Below are 20627 nucleotides of genomic sequence, written 5' to 3' on the forward strand. Positions count from 1 at the left end.
TTTTTCAGAGGTAATTTTTGTATTAATTTAATTTTTAAAAATTTTATTTTTTTAATAATTTTTTTTTACACTGTTTTTTAAAATTTTTTAATTTTTTTAAAACATTTTTTCTTTAATTTTTTAATTTTTTTTTTAATTTGAACCCTTTGAATTTTTATAAAATTTTGTTTTGAGCTTTTAGAGCTAATTTAGGCTTGAAATTGATCAAAAATTATGGAAAATTGCTTTGGATGTCTTTTGGATGGTTCTTAAGCTTGAAAATTCATAAATAAAAATTACGTAAAAATATTTGATTGAAATTGATCAAAAATCATTGCTTTGGATGTCTTTTGGAAATTTTTTAAAAATTATTTTTTTTTATTTTGAGAGCCCATTTGATGGTTTGGAAGCTTGAAATTCATCAAAAATTAAGGAAATTTCCTTTGGAAGTCTTCTTAATGGTTTTTAAGCTTGAAATTGATCAAAAATTAAGGAAATTTCCTTTGGATGTCTTTCTGATGGGTTTTAGACTTGAAAATTGAAATACATGAAAAAACGTAAAAAAAATACGTAAATTTGTTTTTATTTTGTACCGAAACCAAAACCAACTTCATAAAAATTTCTTCTCGAACGAACACAAAAATGTCAACACCTCTGACATTTCCTTGTAATTTTTAATCCGGAGTGTCGAGCTGTCATTTAACTTTTGTTTACGTTCTGACAGAAGCTGTAAAAGTTCAAAATAATTTTAAAATCAAAATAAATCCTTACCTTCTATCAAAAAGTGATCTCAATTAAATTTCCGCAATGGACATCACAAAAGTCACCGATGATGAGAAACTCAAATTGTGCAAATGGTATTTCATGGGTAATTTTTAATTTCTTAAATTCTCTAAAAAAAACAAAAAAAAACTTAAATTTTAATTTTTAGTCGGATTCCTTTGCTTACCTTTCGTATGGGCTGTAAACTTCTGTTGGTTCTTCGACATTTCATTCCGCAGCAAAACTGAATTAAATGACCAACAAAAATCTATCAGGAAATGTAAGTTTTTGCCTTTAACCCGATTTTGTGGAGGCGGCTTTCGAGATGACTCATTCTTCGATTTTTTTCTTTTTAGACACAGTTTTGTCAGGAATTGGAGCCTTTTTGTGGCTATCAGCTGCGATTATTTGGATGGCAGTTTTCCAACGATATCGAGCTGAATGGGGAGAATTTGCCGATAATATTAGTTTTATAATTCCTTTAGGAAAAGTTTAAATTAAAAATAAAAAAAAAATATCAAAAAAATTATATCTCATAAGACATAAAAATTAAAATTAATTTATACTGTGAAAAAATTTGTTGTTTCAATTAAATTGAGGGAATTTTCATGGGTAAAGGAATTCATTTGTTGATATTTTATTTTTTGTTTATAGTTACAATTTACTTGCAATGGTTGCCTTAGAAATCAATGTCATTGTTTGTTTCTTCATTGATTGTTCGGGCGTCGCTTGAAAAGGTTGCAAAATTTTAGGAATGGAGAAGCCAAAAGCGCCTGCTGTGGTTTCAAAGCCCGTTTCAATCGTTCCAAAGACAGTTTTTGGACTGAGAACTGACGTTTTGGGGAATATTCATTTTGATAGTCAACAAACGGTGATTTATCCGGTAGCTGGGGTCTTGGCGTTTCAGGATGTCGTGACGAAAAAACAAAAGTTTTTAAGGTAAAATTTGGTTTTTTGAAAGTTTTTGATGAAATTTAAGTTTTTTTTGTAGATTTGTGGAAAATTCACAACCGACGATAATTTCTATAAGTCCGAATAGGCGTTGGATTGCTATTGCTGAAAAAGGTCCTGAAAAGTAAGTTTTTAATAATTATTTGAAGGAAATTTATTTAAATGAAAATTAAAAAAAAAATTAAATTAATTTAATTTAAATTAATTAATGAGTTTTAAAAAAAATGAAAAATAACTAAATTTAATAATATTATTTTTTTTAAATTTTTTTTAGAATATTCTTATAGGAGCTTTATTTTTTTTAATATTTTTAAATATTTTAAATAATGCAAAAAAAAAATATTTATAAAATAAACTTTTAATTAACAAAAAATATAAGATATTCTATAAAATTCAAATTATAAATTTTTAAAAATTTCAAAAATTGAAAAAAAATAATTTGCATTAAAATTATCAAAAATTTTAAAAATAATTAATAAAAATATGAAGAAAATTTATTAAATAAAATTTTAAAAAAATTAATTAAAATTGATTTATTTTTTGAAAAAAGATTAATGTAAAAAAATTATTTTTTTAATTATTTAAATAATTTTGGTTTTCTTTTATATTTTAATTCATTTTTATTTTTTGAAAAATTTTAAATTAATTTTTTTTTCAATTAATTAGTTTTAATTTTTCTTTACATTTTTAATAATATTTTTTTTTAATTTTTAATAATTTTAATGCAAATTTAATTTTTTTTAGTTCAATTTTTGATTTAATGAAATTTTTGAAAATTTAAAATAAATTGTTTCAATTTTTCAAAAAAAAATATTTTTTTAAATATTTTTTTGAATTAAAATTATTAAAAATCTTAAACAATAATAATTAAATAATAAATTTTAAAAAATAATTTAAATTTTATTTTAAAATTTTATTTTTAAAATTCAATTTATTATTAAAATAAAATTAATTTTTCGCAAAATATTATTAAATAATAAAATATGAAAAAATAATTTTTTTTCAATATTTATTAATTTTAATAATTCAATTTTTTTAATTATTAATTTTTTTAGAAATCAATTATTTTTTTAAATAAAATTTTACCTTTTTAGGACAATTACCAACATTTACGAAATCGCAACATTAAAAAAGAAGAAAACTTTCGTCTTAAACGGATGCACAGTGAACGAACCATCTGCCATCGAATTCACTCACGACTCTCGAAGCGTCGCAATTCTATCAAAGGAGCCCGATGCCTTCCTCTCCATCTTCGCTTTGGACAAAGATGAGTCAGTTTTCATGGGTCGCGCTTCCAACAGTGCCCAACCAGGTCGAGCTCGTTTTATCAACTGCAATCCCGGCGATACTGCCATCACAGCAGTTGGCGGCGAATATCTCTTAAAACTCATGAACAAAACCGAGAAGGGTTTCGGTCAAATCGGGACCATCAAAGGCGATAACATCATCGTAACTTCAATCGCGTGGCTTTCGCAGGACATTTTAATCGCTGGAACGAACGAAACTGAAATTCTCTTCGTCGAAGGCGGCGATCCGAAAGCCAAATATCCCGCAATTGACACCGATTTGATTGATTTAACGAAAATTCCCGAAGGCGAGGAGATGATTGCTCAAAGTACGGAAGAGATTCAAACGGAAGATCATCAAGATGTGCTTTGCATCACGAATTTCGACAAGGGATTCATCTTCGCGCTGCATAATATCGTTCACGTTTACGAAAAGGAGACGACTTTCAAGTTCCAAAAACGCACAATTATCACAATTCCCATAAATTTGTACGAAAAAGAGTCTTATCGCATCGTCAACATGGCAGTTAACGCCCAGCAAGACACCGTCATTGCCACAACTCTCCATTCGCAAATCTACATCGCGCCGCTTTTTCCCACAGAAACGCTCAAAATCATGAAAATCAATTTCGAGACACTCGGAGAGCCGCTTCACATCGACAGCATTATCGCCGTGTCGTGTTGCGCCTGGAAATCCATCATCATGACGGCATCCAAAGATCAAACGGTGCGAATTTGGAATTATGAGACGATGAAAATTGAGCTCGTGAAGAAGTATCAACTGAAAATTTCCGTCATGGCGTTGCATCCGTCGGGAACTTTTGCCGCAATCGGGTTTTCGGATTCGCTGCGATTTCTGCAAGTGCAACTGGATGACCTGAAAGTCACGAAAATCTTTAATTATCCGAATTGCACGAAAGTTGAGTTTTCGCATCAGGGGCATTTGTTGGCGGCGGCACACGGGAAGATGATTATTATTATTGCCATTTTTACGTTTGATGTCGTGCATGTTTTGAAGGTAAATATTAAATTAAATTATTTAAAAAATTAAATTTAATCGAAATTTTATTAAAAAAAAAATAATAGGTATTTAAATTTAAAAAAATGGAAAATTTAAAAAATAATAAATTAAAAAAAAATATTTTTTTATTATTTTTTTGCTGTAACGTTCAATAAAAAAATAAATTTATGCGAAATTTTATTAAATAATAATAAAGAAAAATAATTTTAAAAAAATATCGGAAAATTAAAAAAATAATTCTTTTAAATTTTCTGAAAAAATATTTTTTTAATTTTTTTCGAAACTTTATTTAGGAATTAAAAAAAAAATAAATTAAATTTTAATAAATCGAAAGTTAATTAATTAAATTGTTTTTTAGGATTTCTTCAATTTTCAAATTTTTTTTTCAATTTAAATTCAATTTATTTTTAATTAAAAAAATAATTTAGGCCGTTCCAAATTTTTTCCGATGTTTTTGTCCCAAAAGATTTTTTTCAAAATGGGGGGGGCAAAATAAAAAAAAAAAAGTTTTGAAATACTTTTTCATACAAAATGAAAAAATTTAAACAATTTTTGGTCATTAAAGAATAATTAAGTTGTTTTTATGGTTTTTTATATTTTTACGTAAAGATTTGGTACTTTAAAATCAATCTCAGAGCACTTTAAGGTAAAAATTTAAACAAAAAAAAATTTCATAAAAAAACCGTCAAAAAAATTTGAAAAATATTTTTTTTGCAAATATTTTTGAGAATGAATTTTTCATGTTAAATTTGGTTTTTCAATACAAAAATTCTTGAAAATTGAAAATATTTTAAAAAATTTTTGAAAATTTCTTGAAAAACTAAGGAAAAAGACCAAAAAAGGTCAATTTTGATGAAATTTTTAACTTTTTTTTTTATTTTGCCCCATTGGATTTTCGGCATTTGAAATGGGGCAGGGGACAAAAACATATAAAAAAATTTGGAGCGGCCTTAATTTCTAAATGTTTATGATTTAACTAAAAAAAAATTTAATAAAAATTTATAATTTATTTCGATTTTGTTTTAGTTTTTAATTTCTTTTAATTAAACTCTTAATTTTTAGTTAAAAAAATATTAAAAAAATTTTTGAAGAATTTGAAAATAATTAATAAAAAAAGTTTAAATTATTCTTAAAAATTTCATATTTATTTTTTTTTTTCAAATTAAATTTAATTATTTTAATTTATTTGAAATAAAATTGATTAAACTAAGGAAAAATTAAATTAAAATTAACTAAACTTCTATTTTATTAAACTAAATAAATTAATTATTATTTTTAGGACATTTTATATTTATTTATTTTTCATCAAATTAATTATTTTTAATAATTTTTATTTAATTAAATTTATTTTCTTTATCTTTACCTATTTTATTTTAATTTAAAACTTAAAGTATTGAATTTAAATGATTTTTTTTCATTTATTATTTTATAAATTTTAAATTATTAAAAAAAAATAAAAAAATTGATATTAAATTTAACATTTCTATGGAAAAATTTTTTTTTCTAAAATTTCTAATTGAATTCTTGAAATTTTATTTAAATATATATTTAATTTTTGAAAAATTTAAAAAATAAATTAAAAAATTAAAATAAATAAATTTAATAAAAATAAGTTTGAAAAAAATTTCAAAATTTAATTTAAAAATAGTTTTAAATTAATTAAAAATTTTTTAAAATCAAATTTAATTTTTTTTTTAAATTTTAAATTATTTTCTTACCTCGTTTAATTAAAAAAAATCTACAAATTTCCTCTTTTTAGGGTCACAATGGCAACATCCTAAGCCTCGTTTGGTCCCAAAACGACAGCAAACTCGTCTCCTCCGGCAAGGAAGGCTCCATCTACGAATGGGACACCCTCACCGGCAAACGCATCAACGAAATCGTGCAAAAAGGCGTCGAATACCGCTGTTTAGCCCTCTCGAACGACGCCTCCTCCATCTTTGCCATCACCAACAACGGAATCCTTCGCGAAATTGTCAAAACCGACGTCATCCGCGAATTCAAAACCTCCGACTTGTCTCCGGTTCACAGTGTCGCTCTCGCCCGCTCCGATCTCATCATGTTCGTCGGCACAGATCTCGGGCAACTTTACAACGTTCATTGCCCTTTAGGCGAAACTGGCGGCGGAGCCTTCACAAATTTCCGCTTTTTCCATCAAGCGGTCACAAATGTCCGAATAACGTACGACGACAAACTTTTGGTGACCTCTTCCGCCGACGGGACTTTGGTAATTTGGAAAATTTTAAATATCGAGGGAAAAACCGCCGCAATGGATCCAATTTTGGGCACTTGTACCGACGTGATGTCACCGCGCGCCGATTTGCTGGCAAAAAATACGACAATTCGGAACTTGGAGAAACGAATGCGGGAACAAGTCGAGGAATTTCAGTTCAAAATTCAGCACGGCGACGTTTTTCATAGCGAACAAATGCGAGATATTCACAAAAATTACTGCGACGCGATACAAGACTTGAAAGACAAGTACGACGAACTCGTGGCACGCAACATCGAGGAAGTGAATCAGCTGAATTTGAAGTTTTCCAAGGCCGAGGAGGAGCATCAGCACGAAATGATGAAAATGGAGGCGAGTTTTCACGAGAAAATCATCACGGAATACGACAAATCGACAGTTTTGAAGCGAAAAATGGAGGAAATGAAGGAGGAGTACGAACTAAAGTTGCGCAAAAGCTCCGGATGTTTGCAGGATACGATCGAAGCTTTAGAGAAAAACTTCAAAAAGCAACTTCAGGAGCGCCAGGACTTGATTCAAGAGATAATGAAGGAAATTGAGGACCAAAAAGCCGAATTTGTCGAATATTGCAAGCAAATCGAGATCGATAACGACCGAAATATCGTCGAAACTCAGCTAAATTACGAGAAACGACTGAAGGAAGAGGAGGAAAATAGCGTCAAATGGCGGGGCGAAGCCGGAGTTTTGCAGAAAAAAATTGTCACGGTCACCGAACAGGCGGATCAGATGAAAAAAGAGATCCAAACACTGAAACAACAACAAATTCGGTCTCAGGCGACGATTAAAGACCTTCAACGCGACATCGAACTCTTAAATCAAGAAATCCAAGGGTGTGACGTCACCATCCGCGAAAAGGAGAAAAAATTCAACGACATGCAGAAGAAAAATTTGGAACTCGAAAAATACAAACAAACGTTAAATCACAAAATAAACGAGCTCAAAGCCCAAATTGAGCCGCTGGAACAAGAAATCACCGATAAAAAATGTTACATCGCCGAAATGGAAAAAGAACTCGAAGGACTGCAACAAAGTCACAAACAACTCACTCTCCGCTTGTCAAAATTGAACGACAAACACGAAGGAACCGCTGCCGAACTCAAAAAAGAATGTCAACGACGTCGCACTGCCACCGCTCAATTCGCTCGGGTTTGCGGCGAAATTCACGAACTCGCGAATTACATCCAGAAACCCGAAAAACTCAAGCAATCCATCATCGAGTTGTACCAAAAGTACGCCGACGACAAAGAAGTGCAGAAAATGCTGCATGTCGAGGCGCAAGTCAAGAACGAATTTATGCGGCAGCGAGAACACATCGAAAAATTGAGCGTTGGCAGCAAAGTTACGCAAGACAAGAAGAAGGAAGTTGGCGGCACGACGAAACTTTTGAAGGAAAATATTTTACTGACGACCGAATTGAATAAATTAAGGGAGCAGTTGAGGGATTTGAGGAAACAAGCGGCGCAGATGGAAAGTATTTTGGGATTGTCGAATAAATATTTGCCGTCGGCAGTTGCGAGGGAAAGGCTGAATAAGGCAGTGATGACGTCGGAAATGATTGAACAGCGGTTTAGGGAGGATATTGATCAGTTACGGCAGAAAATTAAGGTTTTGCAAGACGAGAATTTGGAGTTGAGGGATAAATTGTCGGAAAAGTAGATTTTTTATACTGAAATTTTATTAAAAAAAAATTATCAACTAAAAATAACTGAATATTAATTTTTAGATTAAAAAAAATTTTTTTTAATTTTTTTTAAGTTGACTGATCAAATTTCTTAAAAATAAAGAAATTTTTTGACCAAAATTTAAATTTAGGTTTGAATAAAATTGCAATTTAGATTAAAAATTTATTTTTGTTTTTAAATTAAATTCAAAATTCGATTAAAAAAGAACTTTTTTCAATATAAAAAAATTATTAAAGCAGAAGACTTGAATTAACGAGAAAGCGATTTGCGAATTTTAATGAGGAATTCTTTCAATTTGAAATTTTTATACAAAAATCAACAAATTTTTAATAAAAATTTACAATTTTGAACAATTTTTAGAAATTTTACACTCTTAAATTCCAAAACTGATGATTTTTATTTATTTAAATATTTTCAATTTTTCAAAAAAAAAAAAAAAAATTGAAAAAAATTTTAAAATACCTAAATTAATTTTGAAATTAAAGAAGTCAACTAAAGAAAAAACAGTAAATAAAAATTTTCTTCAAGTTTTTACATCAGATTTAAATTAAAAAAAAATTAAACAATTATTTAAAAAAAAAATGAATTAGCGAGAAAGCGATTTGCAAATTTCAAAAAAAAAAAATCTAATTGAAATTTACGAAATTTTAAACAAAAAATAACAAATTTCAAAGAAAATATTAATTTTTTTAGAAACTTTAAAAATTTTTAGAAATCTTATCAAATTAAATTAGGTACAAAACTGATAATTTTATTTTAAAATTTTTAATTTTTTGAAAACAAACCTTTAAATTTTTTTTAAAAATCAAATTAAATTAAAATTTAATCGAGTCAAGTCGACTAAAGAAAAAAAAATAAATATTTTTTTTCTCAAGTTCTTACTTTAGATTTAAATAATTAAATTTTAAAACAATTATTTTAAAAAGAAAAAAACTTGAATTAGCGAGAAAGCGATTTGCAAATTTTAAACATTAATTCTTTAAAATTTTAGAAATTTCAAACAAAAAAAAATAAAATTTTTAAAATTTTTAAAAATTATTTATCAAAACTGAAGATTTTTATTTAAAAATTTTTAATTTTTCAAAATAGAATTTGGAAAAATTTTTTAAAATTAAATTTAATTATTTTTTTTAAAGTAGTTGACTAAAGAAAGAAATAAATAAAAAATTTCTTAAAGTTCTTACGTCAGATTTAAATAAAAAAATTAAATTTAAAAAAAAATATGAATTCACAAAGAAGCAAATTTGAATTTTTTTATAGTAAATACTTGGATCTTAATCTAAATAATTTTGGGATTTTTTTACGAAATAAAAAAAATAATTTCTTTTAATTAAATTGAAATAATTTAATTATCTTTCAAATTTTAATTAAAAAAAACTTCATAAAATAAAATTGGAAAAAAAATTTTTGATAATTTTTGGAGAATCAATAAATTATTTGATAATTTTTTAAAATAAGTAATTCTAAAAAATTAAAAAATATTTTTTTTTTAAATTTTATAAAAACTTTTTTTTATTTTATTTAAATTTTTTTATTCCAAACCTCCTTTAAAAAAATTATCTTATCACAAAAATCACTTATCTTCCGGGATATCATGAAGCCCACAAACTTTATTAGCGGGAACTGCTTTATCAATAAATCGCGGATAAGCCAAATTCAAATTATCCATGATATTAATAAACGTTGCTTCGTCCTTCGTTAACCTTGGATTGAAATTTTTCTCCTCATAAACTGTCGTTTCGGTTTGTCCTTTGTAATCGTGCGCCGGAAAAAGTCTAAAATTATCTGGCAACGTAAAAATTCTCTCATGCACCGACTTGTAAAGTTGTTTGGCGCTTCCCTCCTGGAAATCCGTTCTTCCGCAACCGCGAATCAGCAAAGTGTCTCCCGTGAAGGCGATTCCCTGATCGTGCAAAATGTACGTCATGCATCCGTTTGTGTGTCCCGGCGTGGCAGCAGCTTCAATTTCAAACGCTCCAAAATCGATTTTGTCCTTGTCGTTCAAATAAACATCCGCTTGAGCTGAACTCGCTTTGGCAATGACACTCAAAGTGCCCGGCAGGAGTTTTTTCAAATATCCCGTGCCTGTGATGTGATCGGCGTGCATGTGCGTGTTCATGGCGTATTTCAACTTGAAGCCGAGTTCCTTGATCAAAGTTGAGTCGCGCACGGCTTTTTCCAGCACCGGATCGATGATGACAGCTTCGCGAGATGCCAAATCGCCCAAAAGGTAAGTGAAGGTGCTCGTTTCCGTGTCGAAAAGTTGCCGCATGAAAAAATTCGGCGAAAAAGTCTTGGCGAGACGGAACATTTTTTTTGCGTGATTTTTGACTTTTGAAGACTTTGACGATGCGCAAACGACTGAAAACAAATAATCTAATCAACAAAACACGAAGACCTGACAGAAAACACGTACACGGAAGGTATCTACGTTCAACAAGTGAATCTAGTTTTTAAATAACGAAAACAAACAGTTTGCAATTGTGCATAAGTCTAAAATGAGTCGCATGAAATTGAGATTGGAAATCGCCTTCACGCTGATTGCACACAGCCCATTTCACAATTGCAAATTTGTGACAGCCCCGAGACACAGGCGGCACAAATTTCTAAATGTGCGCTGGACTTGTTCATTCCCGAGTTCATTTCCGAGTTCATTTCGAGTTCATTTCGAGTTCTCCACTGAGCTTTGTTAAATGGTTAAGAAAATGAACGAATAATTCATAGTCACTCATGCCGCTCAACGAGTGTCGCCCCAGCTTACAAATAAAAATTAAGTTACTATTAGGGTGACTCTGATTTTTATTTTTATTTTTATGAAATTCGAATTTTTTTTTTCGAAAATTTTTCTTTAAATTTATAAAAATATTTTTTTTTCCTTAAAAATTTAATTTAAGACAAGATTTTAATTAATTTTTTTTTTTTGAAAATTTTTAAATAATTATTTTTAGTTTTTTGTAACATTTTTGGTTTTAAAAATATTTTTTTTTTTTTATTTATTTATTCAAAAATTATAAAAATGTTATCTAAATTAATAAGTGAAAATTCTTGAAATGTATTTTTTAATTTCAAAAAATTTAAAATAAATTTGTTACTTATTTAATTTTTGTTACCACATTTCATACAAAATTTGCGGTTATATTAAAAATTATTTAAAAATTTTGTTCAAATTATTTAAACGAAATTTGAATGAAAAAAAAATAATAATAAATAATTTTAAATTAATAGGTACCTACATTTTTATAAAAATTAATAAATAAATAAAAAAAATTAATTTAAGAATTATTAAAAATATAAAAAAATATTAAAAAAAGACAAAAATAAAAAAAAACAGTTAGTTTGATAAATTTTTATCCATTTGGAGCAAGATTTGACAAAATTGGCTTTGACACAGTTTTTGACATAGTTTTTTTTCTTGATTTAAAAACAAAACTATGTAAAGAAAAAATTTTTAAAAAAGACAAAAATTATTTTTTTTGCTCTTGATTTAGTTTTCAAAAAAAAAAGTTTTGAGTTATAAAATGATTGAAAATGATAAATTAGAGCCCTCTGATAAATTTTTATCCATTTGGAGCAAGATTTGACAAAAATTGCTTTGACACAGTTTTTGACATAGTTTTTGACACAGTTTTGCTCTTGATTTAGTTTTCAAAACAAAACTATGTCAAAGAAAAAAATTTTTTTCAGTTTCAATTTTTTGGCAGTTTTGAGTTATAAAATGATTAAAAATGATAAATTAGAGCCCTCTGATAAATTTTTATCCATTTGGAGCAAGATTTGACAAAAAAAAGCTTTGACACAGTTTTTGACACAGTTTTTTTTTGCTCTTGATTTAGTTTTCAAAACAAAACTATGTCAAAGAAAAAAATTTTTTTCAGTTTCAATTTTTTGGCAGTTTTGAGTTATAAAATGATTAAAAATGATAAATTAGAGCCCTCTGATAAATTTTTATCCATTTGGAGCAAGATTTGACAAAAATTGCTTTGACACAGTTTTTGACATAGTTTTGCTCTTGATTTAGTTTTCAAAACAAAACTATGTCAAAGAAAAAAATTTTTTTCAGTTTCAATTTTTTGGCAGTTTTGAGTTATAAAATGATTAAAAATGATAAATTAGAGCCCCTCTGATAAATTTTTACTAAAATTTAAGTTCAACGAAATTAAATAAAAAATTTGAAATTTAAATTATTTTTTAATTTTCATTAAAATTTTATTTTAATTTAATTTAATTTTTTTAATAAAAAATTCTTAAATTTTCAAAATTTTCTTTAATATTTGAGAAAATTTTAAAATTCTAAAATTTAAAAGAATAAATTAAATCCGTAAATTATTTCATAAAATTTATTATTCATTTTATTCATGAAAATTCATAAAATGATAGAAAATCTTGAATTAATAAAAAAATTAAATTAATTAATTTGATAAAAAAAAGTAAAATTTATATTTTAACCCGATTTCAACAGCAAATCTCAATTCATAAAAAAACTTCAAAACACAAATAGCAAAGAATTGACTTCTGTAAACAAAAGCAAAGATCTCAGCACGATCCCAATTACTCTTCATTACTGCCCTTTTCATACAAAATCTAATTTTAAACTCAGTCTCTCTCAGAATTTCATCTTGAAAAGATCTTTTTAACTCGTAATTCCACGAAAAATGTCAATCAAGTCAATTTTCTTCCTTTTTCTCATCCCATCGGGTCTTCTAAGTCTCCCCCTTTACAATCCTCTCCCAAAAATCCTCCTAAATCCACGAGATTGTCCTTTAAACGCTTGCGAAGTCATCAAAATCTTCGCCGAGCACCTTTTCAACGCGAAAATCTTCGAAGCCATCAACAAAAATCAAAATCGCTTCCAGCCCGCCACGCGAATCGACGCATCCACGGAAGATTTGCTCAACGTTCAGCAATGGGAACGTCAACGCGAACTCGAAACGCGTCTCTTGGAGGTCGAGCGACGTTTGCGTTCCGTCGAGCAGCCAATTTGGAAGATTAATTCCGCCTCCGTCGATGCTTGGGATCGTTGCACGGAAGGAATTTGTCGCTGCCACGCCACAATTAAGAGTTTATCTTGTTGGAGAAGTGACTTGCTCCATTTGCCGCCATTGCAAGTCATTCCGATGAACATGATGAAAATGTATGTCAATGAATTAATTGAAAAATTGAATTATTTTGCTTAATTTTTGACTTTGCTGCAGCGATTTATCCGCAAATCGACTCAGTACGCTGAACAAAGACTCGTTCAAGAGGTTGACGCACTTGGTTGAATTGGATATTTCGAGCAATCAGTTGGATTATCTGCCGTTTGATGTGTTTGAGGATCAGGATAGCTTGGAAATTTTGTAAGAAAATTTAAAAAAAAAAATAATTTTTTAATTAATTTAATTTAATTAATTAATTTAAAAATTTATAATTAAAAAATTAAATTAAATTAATTTTTTGATTTTTTTTTTATTTTTTAAATAAAATTTAAATTAAATTTATTTTAAATAATAAATTAAAAAAAATTTAATTAATAATAATTTTTTAAATTAAAAAAAATTATTTAAATAATAATTTTTTTTATTTTTTTAATTAAAAAAATTATTTAATTTATTTTTATTTAATTTAATTTTTATTATTTTAAATTTTTAATTAATTTTTTAATTTAAATTAATTATTTTAATTTAATTAAAATTTTTTTAAATTAATTAATTAAATTATTAATTTAAAAATTTTATTTTTAATTTTTTTAAATTTAATTAATTAATTAATTTAAAAAAATTAATTAATTTTTTAATTATTAATTCAATTATTATTTTAATTAATTAATTATTTTTAAATTAAATTATTAATTTTTCAGACGTCTCCAAAAGAATAAAATTGAACTTTTCGACTACCGCCTCTTCCTGAAACTGCGAAATCTCGTAATTTTGGATGCCAGCGACAACCAAATTCATTCATTACCGGAGAATTTGTTCGATTCCATCCGAAAAGTGACTGCCATTAACTTATCTCACAACAAAATTGAAAATTTTCCATCGAACTTGTTACGAGAATCAACCGATTTGGAGGAATTTGACATTTCTAAGAACAAAATTAAGGAATTAAAAGCAACAACATTTGATCGTCTCACAAAATTACGTCATTTGATCCTCTCGGAGAACCAAATTGGTGAGATTTTTATTTTTTTATGAAAATTTTGTTCATTTTTTGAAATTTTTTTCGTAGAAAAAATCGACGAAGAAGTTTTCCATCATCAAATTTCGTTGGAAAAGCTCGTTCTTTACGGAAATCGTTTGAAATTCATCCCAGACAAGCTTTTTGTGAACCTAACAAGTCTTTTGAAGCTTGATTTGCATCGCAATTTGATATCAAAAATCTCGTCAAATGCGTTTTTAGCACTTACAAAACTTGAGGATCTGAATTTGGGACAAAATAATTTAGCGACATTGGCAGAAGGATTGTTTTTAGCCATGAAGTGCTTGAAGAAGCTGACTTTATTTTCGAATAATTTTACGAGGTTGGAGAAAAATGCATTTAATGGATTGGAAAATGTATCGAATTTGCTGCTGAATAACAATAATTTGAAGGATTTTGATAATGAAGTGTTTGTGCCGTTGAAGAATTTGGCGAAATTGTGAGTTTTTTGAAGGTTTTTAAAAAAATTTTATATTTTTGACATTTGACAGCTGTCAAAATTTTTCACAAATCAAATTTTTTTTCAGCAAATTTTAGTCAAGTCTTATAAAAATTAACTAAAATAAGTTCAAAATTCAAAATTAAAAAAAAATCTGAAAATTTTTAAGTTTTTAACAACTTTGAGGTTATTTCTACAAAAACTAACCTCAAAATTGTTCAGAATTTAATTTTTTTTTATAATTTTGTATTTTGACAGCTGAATTTTTTAATGAAATTCAATTTTATTTAAAAAATTTTGATGAAAATAAAAGTTTTAATTAAATAAAAAAAAGGTTGATTTTTATAAAAATTCAAATTTTGACAGTTTTGAAATTTGACAGCTGTCAAAATTTTACAGTTTTGAAATTATTTCTGTCAAAAATTTAATTTTTTTAAATTTCGTAAATTGACAGCTGTCAAAATTATTTAAAAATTTAATAATTTTGTGGTTATTTCTGTCAAAAAATAAATAAAATTATTTGTAATTTGACAATTTAACAAACTGACAGCTGTCAAAATTCTTATAAAATTTCATTTTTGAACTTTTTAAAATATAATTTTAATTAAAAATGACTTAAAATCGCTTAAAAATTGAAATTTCATCAAAAATTTTGACATCTGTCAAATGTCAAAATTTTCAAAAAACTTTAAAATTTTCTTTATTTCAGACGTCTCGACTCCAACAAACTCATGTTCCTGCCCAGCAAATCCTTGGATCACAATCCCAAGCTCTTATCCGTCAAATTAGGCAAAAATCCATGGCATTGCGATTGTCGCGCCATCTACCTTGCTCGGTAAAAACTTCAAATATTTCATTTTCCCGCCAAAACCCAACTTTTTATCTTCTCCAACAGATGGCTTCGTGTAAACGGCACCAAATTATGGGATGGCGAACCTACTTGTCGCGGTCCGGGGGAGTTAAGCGGACAATCGTTGATCACTTTGCGCTTTATTCACATCTGCGAAGGACAATGGGCTGCCATGGTGAGCTTATCGCCTCGCTTACCGATTCGCAAACAATCAATTACGGGTCAATTCGAAGAGCAACCCGATTTTTTGTGGTTTTTGGATTCGACAACGGAGAAAATGTCGCCGAGTTCGACGACAAGTGACACTCCGGTTTATGAGGATTACTAAAAAGTGTTATTTATTGTGCCCAAAAAAATTGTTTAAAAGAAAAATTAGATTAAAATTATTTTTTTTAGTCAAGTTCGAGTTTGCGGAAACTTCCGATCACACTGATGTCATTCTCGAGCGTCGTATTTTTCGACCATTTGTCGGAATATTTCGTGATGTCGATCGACATGTCATCGAGTGCCAACAAGGCTTCACGTTTTTCCTGCAATTCCTCCTTGAAACGCGCAATCATGTCTTTCATCGGGACTTTTCCGCCATATTCCTCCGGCAAAAGCTTCACGTCGACATGTTGCTTTGCCTCCTCGTTCGTTTTGCAGACCTTGACACGTGCTTTTATCTTATCCGTGAGCAACGAAAGTGCGAATTCGATCAGTTTGTGTGCCATTGTGAGCATTACGGTGACGGCGCGATGTCGCATGGGCGCCACAAATTGCGCTTTTCGCAAAAAGTTGTTCAAATCAACGAGACTCCACATGGCGACGTGTTTCATGCCGAAGCCGCGCGCATCGTAAAAGTGATGAAAACCCGCAATTTGCGATTCTTCGTCGTCGAGAGAGGCTTCAACGACGAGTGCATGAAGGCGGATCATGTGCTTCGTGGTCCATTTGCTGGCGTCGAAATTTTCGATATTTGTGAGGAAAACACGACGTCCTTGATCGTCGCGCTCGAGCAGCGGAAAGGAGAAACAGGCGTCGATGACAGCTGCCATTTCGGGTTCGTTGGGGTCGAGTTTCGTGAACCATTCGGGGAATTCTTGGCGGTAGATGAGATATTGCTCGAGCAGCTCGCATGCTTGGGGCACGGAGAATTTCTTCGGGCGAAGGAAACGTAAGAGGAAAACGGCATCTGTGAAGGTAAAAATAATTTAAAAATTAATTTAAATTAAAAAAAAAAAAAATTAATTTTTTAAAAAAATTAAATTTTTATTAATTAAAAAAAAAATAAAATTAATTTTTTAAAAAATTAAATTATTAATTAATTTTTAATTAATTTAAATTAAATTAAAAAAATAATATTTTTTAGTTTTAAAAAAAAATTAATTGAATATTTTTATTTTTTTTTTTATTAAAAATTAATTTAATTAAAATTTTAATTTATAATTAATAAAAAAAAATTATAATTGAAAAAAAAATAATTTAAATCTAAAATTAATAATTAAATTGATATTAAAAGAAATTCAATTAAATTTTGGGTTAACTTTAAATTTTTAAATTTTTAATTAATTTTTTAATAATTTTTTTAAATTAAAAATAATTTTCTTTAAAAAAATATATATTTAATTTTTAATAATTTTTTAAAATTTTATTTTTAATTAAAAAATAATTCAAATTTAATTTAATTTAAAATTAATAAAATAACTTTTAAATTAATTTAAATTATTTTTTTTAATTTAATTTAATTTTAATTAAATTATTATTTTTTTATTTAATTAAGAAATTAATTTTATTAAATTTTTTATTTAAATTAATTCAAAAATATTCAATAAAAAAATTTAATTTAAAATTTAATATTAAAAATTTACCTGTACGACACGCTCTAATATGCGGATGTTTCGCAATCCATTCGCGAAATTGCGCAAGTGCTTGCGTGCGTTTCTGATCATCTTCGCCCAACTCCTCTTTGGCAATCTTCTTGAATTTTTCCGAAACATTAAACACGTAATCATCATATTTGGCGGGTGCCTTCTCAGTGCTGTACTTTGGAGCCATTGCTTGAAAAAAAAATATTTAAATTTTTATTAAATTTATTCAACTTGACAGCAAGAAATATCAGCAAAAACTGAATTGTTGGTCATAAAATGCACCCGTGAGACGACTTTGAATGCAATTTTTAAGCAGATTTAATTCTTTCAAGTACAAAACCCTTTCACTTTCGTTGTTCATGTAAGTTTTTTTTTTATCTCATTTTTGCGAAATTTTGTGTAAAAATTGGTTCATATGTGTAGAAAGAGACGAAAAAATGAGCAATAAGCAGGTTTTGAGATTTTATTGTTGCAAAGAATGACCTTGAATTGCGTGATAAATGCGTTTTATGTAAGAAGTACGTCAAAAAAGTAAAAAAAAAATTAACAAAAAAATTGGTGATTCATTGATTTGATATTGAAATAAAATTTAAAAAAATAGGGGAAGTCAGACATAATTTTAAAATAAATTTTAATTTTTTCCCGAAAAATATCTTAATTAAAATGAGCTTTTTTTGAATTATAAAAATTTTTAATTTTATTATTAACTTTTATTTGTTTTTTTTTCATTAAAAATTTTTATTTTATTTCATTTTTGAAATAATTTATGTTGAAAATTAATTTTTATTTTTTTATTAAATTATTTTTCTCAATTATTATTTTTTTAATTTAATTGAAATTTTTAATATAAAAGTTTTAATTGAAAATTTAAAAAAATTAAATTTCTTTAAATAATTAAAATTAAAAAAAATAATTTATAATTAAATCTATGTTAATTTTTTTAAATTTTTTTTACAATTTAAAATTAATTAAATTATTATTTTTTTTTTAAAAAATAAATTTTTTATTTAAATTATTTAAAATAAATTAAATTAAAAAAATTAAATTTAATTAAAATTAAAATTTAATTTAAAAAATAAATTAATTTCGTATAACTTGAATTTATTTAATTGATTTTTTATTTAAACTATTTTTAATTTCCTAACAATTTTCATTAAAAATTCAAGAATTTATATAAAAAAAAAAAATTAATAAATTTATCCGTTATTGAAATAAATCTCTTTTAAAATTAAATTTCTACTTTGACACTGACAATTCAAGTTTTTTTTTCTTAATTTTTGTAGGATTTAAAAATAAAAACTGAATAAAAATTCATTCAAAAACTCAATAACGTGCGCTGTCCCTTACAAAGCCCTTTTCAAAGTCGTTCACCTTCTTGCATGTTTTTAACATTCAATAACAATATTCAAGTTTTCTTGTTGTTTTGACTCAAAATTATGATTTTTATTAAATAATTTTTCATAACACGCAAAATAAAAATTATTTTTGGTCGAATAATCACAAATTAAGCATTTTAAAGGTCTTTTATTCACAAAATTTTAATTTTTCTTGTAACTTATTTTGAATAAATTTATTTTTTTTTTTATTTTAGGAACTTACTCATGATGTTTGACTTAAAAAAAATAATTTTCTGAAGAATTTCAACTAAAAACGATGACAAGTGAAACAAAACTCGTCTGTAAACTTGAAAAACAATCAATCAAGTGACAAAAAATTGCTTATTATGACAACATGGAAGCGTAATCTGGTGCAATTTATCGAAATCTTGATTAGCGGCTTAATTAACGGACACGATGTTGATCAATTCTCGCACGATATGTGACTTTATTGAGTAATTTTGATGCAAAAACGTTAATTTATGGTTCGATATTACAATTTTTTCATGGAAATTCACTCACATTATTTTTAAAAATAATTCTTACCTCTTAATTAATCCTCTTTTTTTATTTTTTAGAAGAATTTTCCGTTAAACGTTCCTGGAATGGCTCAAAATCGAGTTCAAGAAGATTTTTTGAGACACCGAGCGAGCTGTGATCGAGTCCGTTGTCGAAGATAAACTAAAAAATTATTGATGCAAGATTTTTGTGCCCTGTAATTCGCTTGCTGTGCATTGTTTACGGTATGTGACTTGTCCTACGACGATAAAAATGTTGATTTTTTACGTTAACAACCCTATAATTTTATTAACAGATACGCAACCGGTTGTTGAATGACTTCGAGAGCCATGAATGATTGATTTTTGAGAAGGATTCTGACTTTTGAGGCACGGAATTGTAAAAAAATGCTCAAAAATTGCATAATTCCGTTACGAACGAGCGACTTTTACGGAGATGCATTATTAAAAACGTCATAAGAGTCTCACAAAAGCTTCCTCATTGCTCGTACGAGACTCTCCAAGCAACGCACGAAGAATTTAATACAAAAAACCGATGAAACTGTGTTAGTGCTTTGATCGAATTTGAATAATTTACGTTGCGTTGTCATAGATATTCGTTGAAAAAGTGCAATTTTATCCCTTTGGAGACCAAAAGTCGTCTTTCTTCGTCTCTTTTGTTTGTTTTCTATTCTTTTAAGCTCGTCAGTCATCAGCTGGTTGCAGTTACCGCACCAAAAACCCAAAAAATCTACGGAGAGAAAGAGAAAAGAGCATAAAATAGTCGTAAATGCTACGAAAGTAAACACAAAACGCAAAGCCAGAAGTGGGTCAGTGAGAAACTTTTGAAGTGCACACACGCAATAAAGTACAGTTTGTTCATTTAAATACTCTCGTAGGCCCATTCAGTGCTTGACCGAACGATGTACAAGTTTTTACGACTATTTTTATCATGGAATTTTTCGATTTTGTATTAATTTTACTTTTACTTGCGGGCAGTGATGGAGTTCGTGTCGGGGTTTTCAGGTAAATTTTTTTTTAATATTAATTTAAAAATTAGCAATAATTTTAATTAGCAATAATTTAAAAATTAAAATAAAAAATAAAATTTAAAATAATAAAAATAAATATAAAATAATTAAAAATTTAAATAAAATTAAAAAAAATATATAAAATTTTTTTCTTTTGAAATATTATAAAAAATATTAATTAAATTTAATATTTCAATTTATTTTCTAATAAAATTAATCTCGTTATTAATTTTTTTAAATTTATTATTTTTTTAATATTTTTAAAATTATAAATATAATTCAATTTTTTGCTTCAAGTTATTAAATTTTTTTTTAATTTTTAAAATTTATTTTATCATCTTTTATTTTTTAAAAGTCATAAAAATATTTTTTCAATAAAATTTTTTCATTTCAAAAATATTTTTAAAAAATTAAAATTAATTACATAATAAAAAATTGATGGATTTTTTTTAAAAACTTGAAAAATATTTTTTTTGTT

General features: G+C 27.0%; 5 protein-coding genes across 5 annotated transcripts; 3 read left to right on the forward strand and 2 right to left on the reverse strand.

Moving 5' to 3' along the window:
• The first annotated feature begins 666 nt into the window (after positions 1-666).
• On the forward strand, positions 667-1311 carry LOC134831864 (gamma-secretase subunit pen-2). Its single transcript, XM_063845688.1, has 3 exons — positions 667-847; positions 911-1021; positions 1098-1311. Exons 1-3 carry the CDS (start codon positions 787-789, stop codon positions 1235-1237), a joined length of 312 nt encoding a protein of 103 aa, XP_063701758.1. The 5' UTR covers positions 667-786; the 3' UTR covers positions 1238-1311.
• Positions 1312-1495: 184 nt separating this feature from the next.
• LOC134829080 (cilia- and flagella-associated protein 57) lies at positions 1496-7906 on the forward strand. Its single transcript, XM_063842072.1, has 4 exons — positions 1496-1680; positions 1733-1816; positions 2787-3996; positions 5759-7906. Exons 1-4 carry the CDS (start codon positions 1496-1498, stop codon positions 7904-7906), a joined length of 3627 nt encoding a protein of 1208 aa, XP_063698142.1.
• A 1559-nt stretch (positions 7907-9465) lies between these two features.
• Positions 9466-10410, reverse strand: LOC134830559 (persulfide dioxygenase ETHE1, mitochondrial-like). The gene has a single exon (XM_063844081.1). The coding sequence runs from the start codon at positions 10241-10243 to the stop codon at positions 9506-9508; it is 738 nt and encodes a 245-aa protein (XP_063700151.1). The 5' UTR covers positions 10244-10410; the 3' UTR covers positions 9466-9505.
• Positions 10411-12584: 2174 nt separating this feature from the next.
• Positions 12585-15783, forward strand: LOC134829081 (leucine-rich repeat-containing protein 15). The gene is made up of 6 exons (XM_063842073.1): positions 12585-13063; positions 13125-13268; positions 13769-14079; positions 14137-14545; positions 15255-15380; positions 15441-15783. The coding sequence occupies exons 1-6, from the start codon at positions 12585-12587 to the stop codon at positions 15721-15723; spliced, it is 1752 nt and encodes a 583-aa protein (XP_063698143.1). The 3' UTR covers positions 15724-15783.
• Positions 15716-19290, reverse strand: LOC134831377 (retinaldehyde-binding protein 1-like). The gene is made up of 3 exons (XM_063845097.1): positions 19168-19290; positions 17246-17434; positions 15716-16569 (listed from the first exon to the last, which is right to left on the reverse strand). The coding sequence occupies exons 2-3, from the start codon at positions 17430-17432 to the stop codon at positions 15788-15790; spliced, it is 969 nt and encodes a 322-aa protein (XP_063701167.1). The 5' UTR covers positions 17433-17434; positions 19168-19290; the 3' UTR covers positions 15716-15787.
• Positions 19291-20627: the final 1337 nt, after the last annotated feature.

The sequence above is a fragment of the Culicoides brevitarsis genome, chromosome 2 (genome assembly GCF_036172545.1).
Source record: "Culicoides brevitarsis isolate CSIRO-B50_1 chromosome 2, AGI_CSIRO_Cbre_v1, whole genome shotgun sequence".
In the NCBI taxonomy this organism is placed as follows: Eukaryota; Metazoa; Arthropoda; class Insecta; order Diptera; family Ceratopogonidae; genus Culicoides; species Culicoides brevitarsis.

Bases quoted from the DNA above. Each gene is read 5' to 3' on its own strand.
- LOC134831377 (XM_063845097.1), bottom strand. From the start codon at position 17,432: ATGGCTCCAAAGTACAGCACTGAGAAGGCACCCGCCAAATATGATGAT. The intron at 16,570-17,245 runs GTAAATTTTTAA...TTACCTTCACAG, and splicing joins TATTAGAGCGTGTCGTACAG to ATGCCGTTTTCCTCTTACGT.
- LOC134830559 (XM_063844081.1), bottom strand. From the start codon at position 10,243: ATGTTCCGTCTCGCCAAGACTTTTTCGCCGAATTTTTTCATGCGGCAA.
- LOC134829080 (XM_063842072.1), top strand. From the start codon at position 1,496: ATGGAGAAGCCAAAAGCGCCTGCTGTGGTTTCAAAGCCCGTTTCAATC. The intron at 1,681-1,732 runs GTAAAATTTGGT...TTTTTTTTGTAG, and splicing joins AAAAAACAAAAGTTTTTAAG to ATTTGTGGAAAATTCACAAC. The intron at 3,997-5,758 runs GTAAATATTAAA...TCCTCTTTTTAG, and splicing joins ATGTCGTGCATGTTTTGAAG to GGTCACAATGGCAACATCCT.
- LOC134831864 (XM_063845688.1), top strand. From the start codon at position 787: ATGGACATCACAAAAGTCACCGATGATGAGAAACTCAAATTGTGCAAA. The intron at 848-910 runs GTAATTTTTAAT...TTTAATTTTTAG, and splicing joins GTGCAAATGGTATTTCATGG to TCGGATTCCTTTGCTTACCT. The intron at 1,022-1,097 runs GTAAGTTTTTGC...TTTTCTTTTTAG, and splicing joins ACAAAAATCTATCAGGAAAT to ACACAGTTTTGTCAGGAATT.
- LOC134829081 (XM_063842073.1), top strand. From the start codon at position 12,585: ATGTCAATCAAGTCAATTTTCTTCCTTTTTCTCATCCCATCGGGTCTT. The intron at 13,064-13,124 runs GTATGTCAATGA...ACTTTGCTGCAG, and splicing joins CCGATGAACATGATGAAAAT to CGATTTATCCGCAAATCGAC. The intron at 14,546-15,254 runs GTGAGTTTTTTG...TCTTTATTTCAG, and splicing joins TTGAAGAATTTGGCGAAATT to ACGTCTCGACTCCAACAAAC.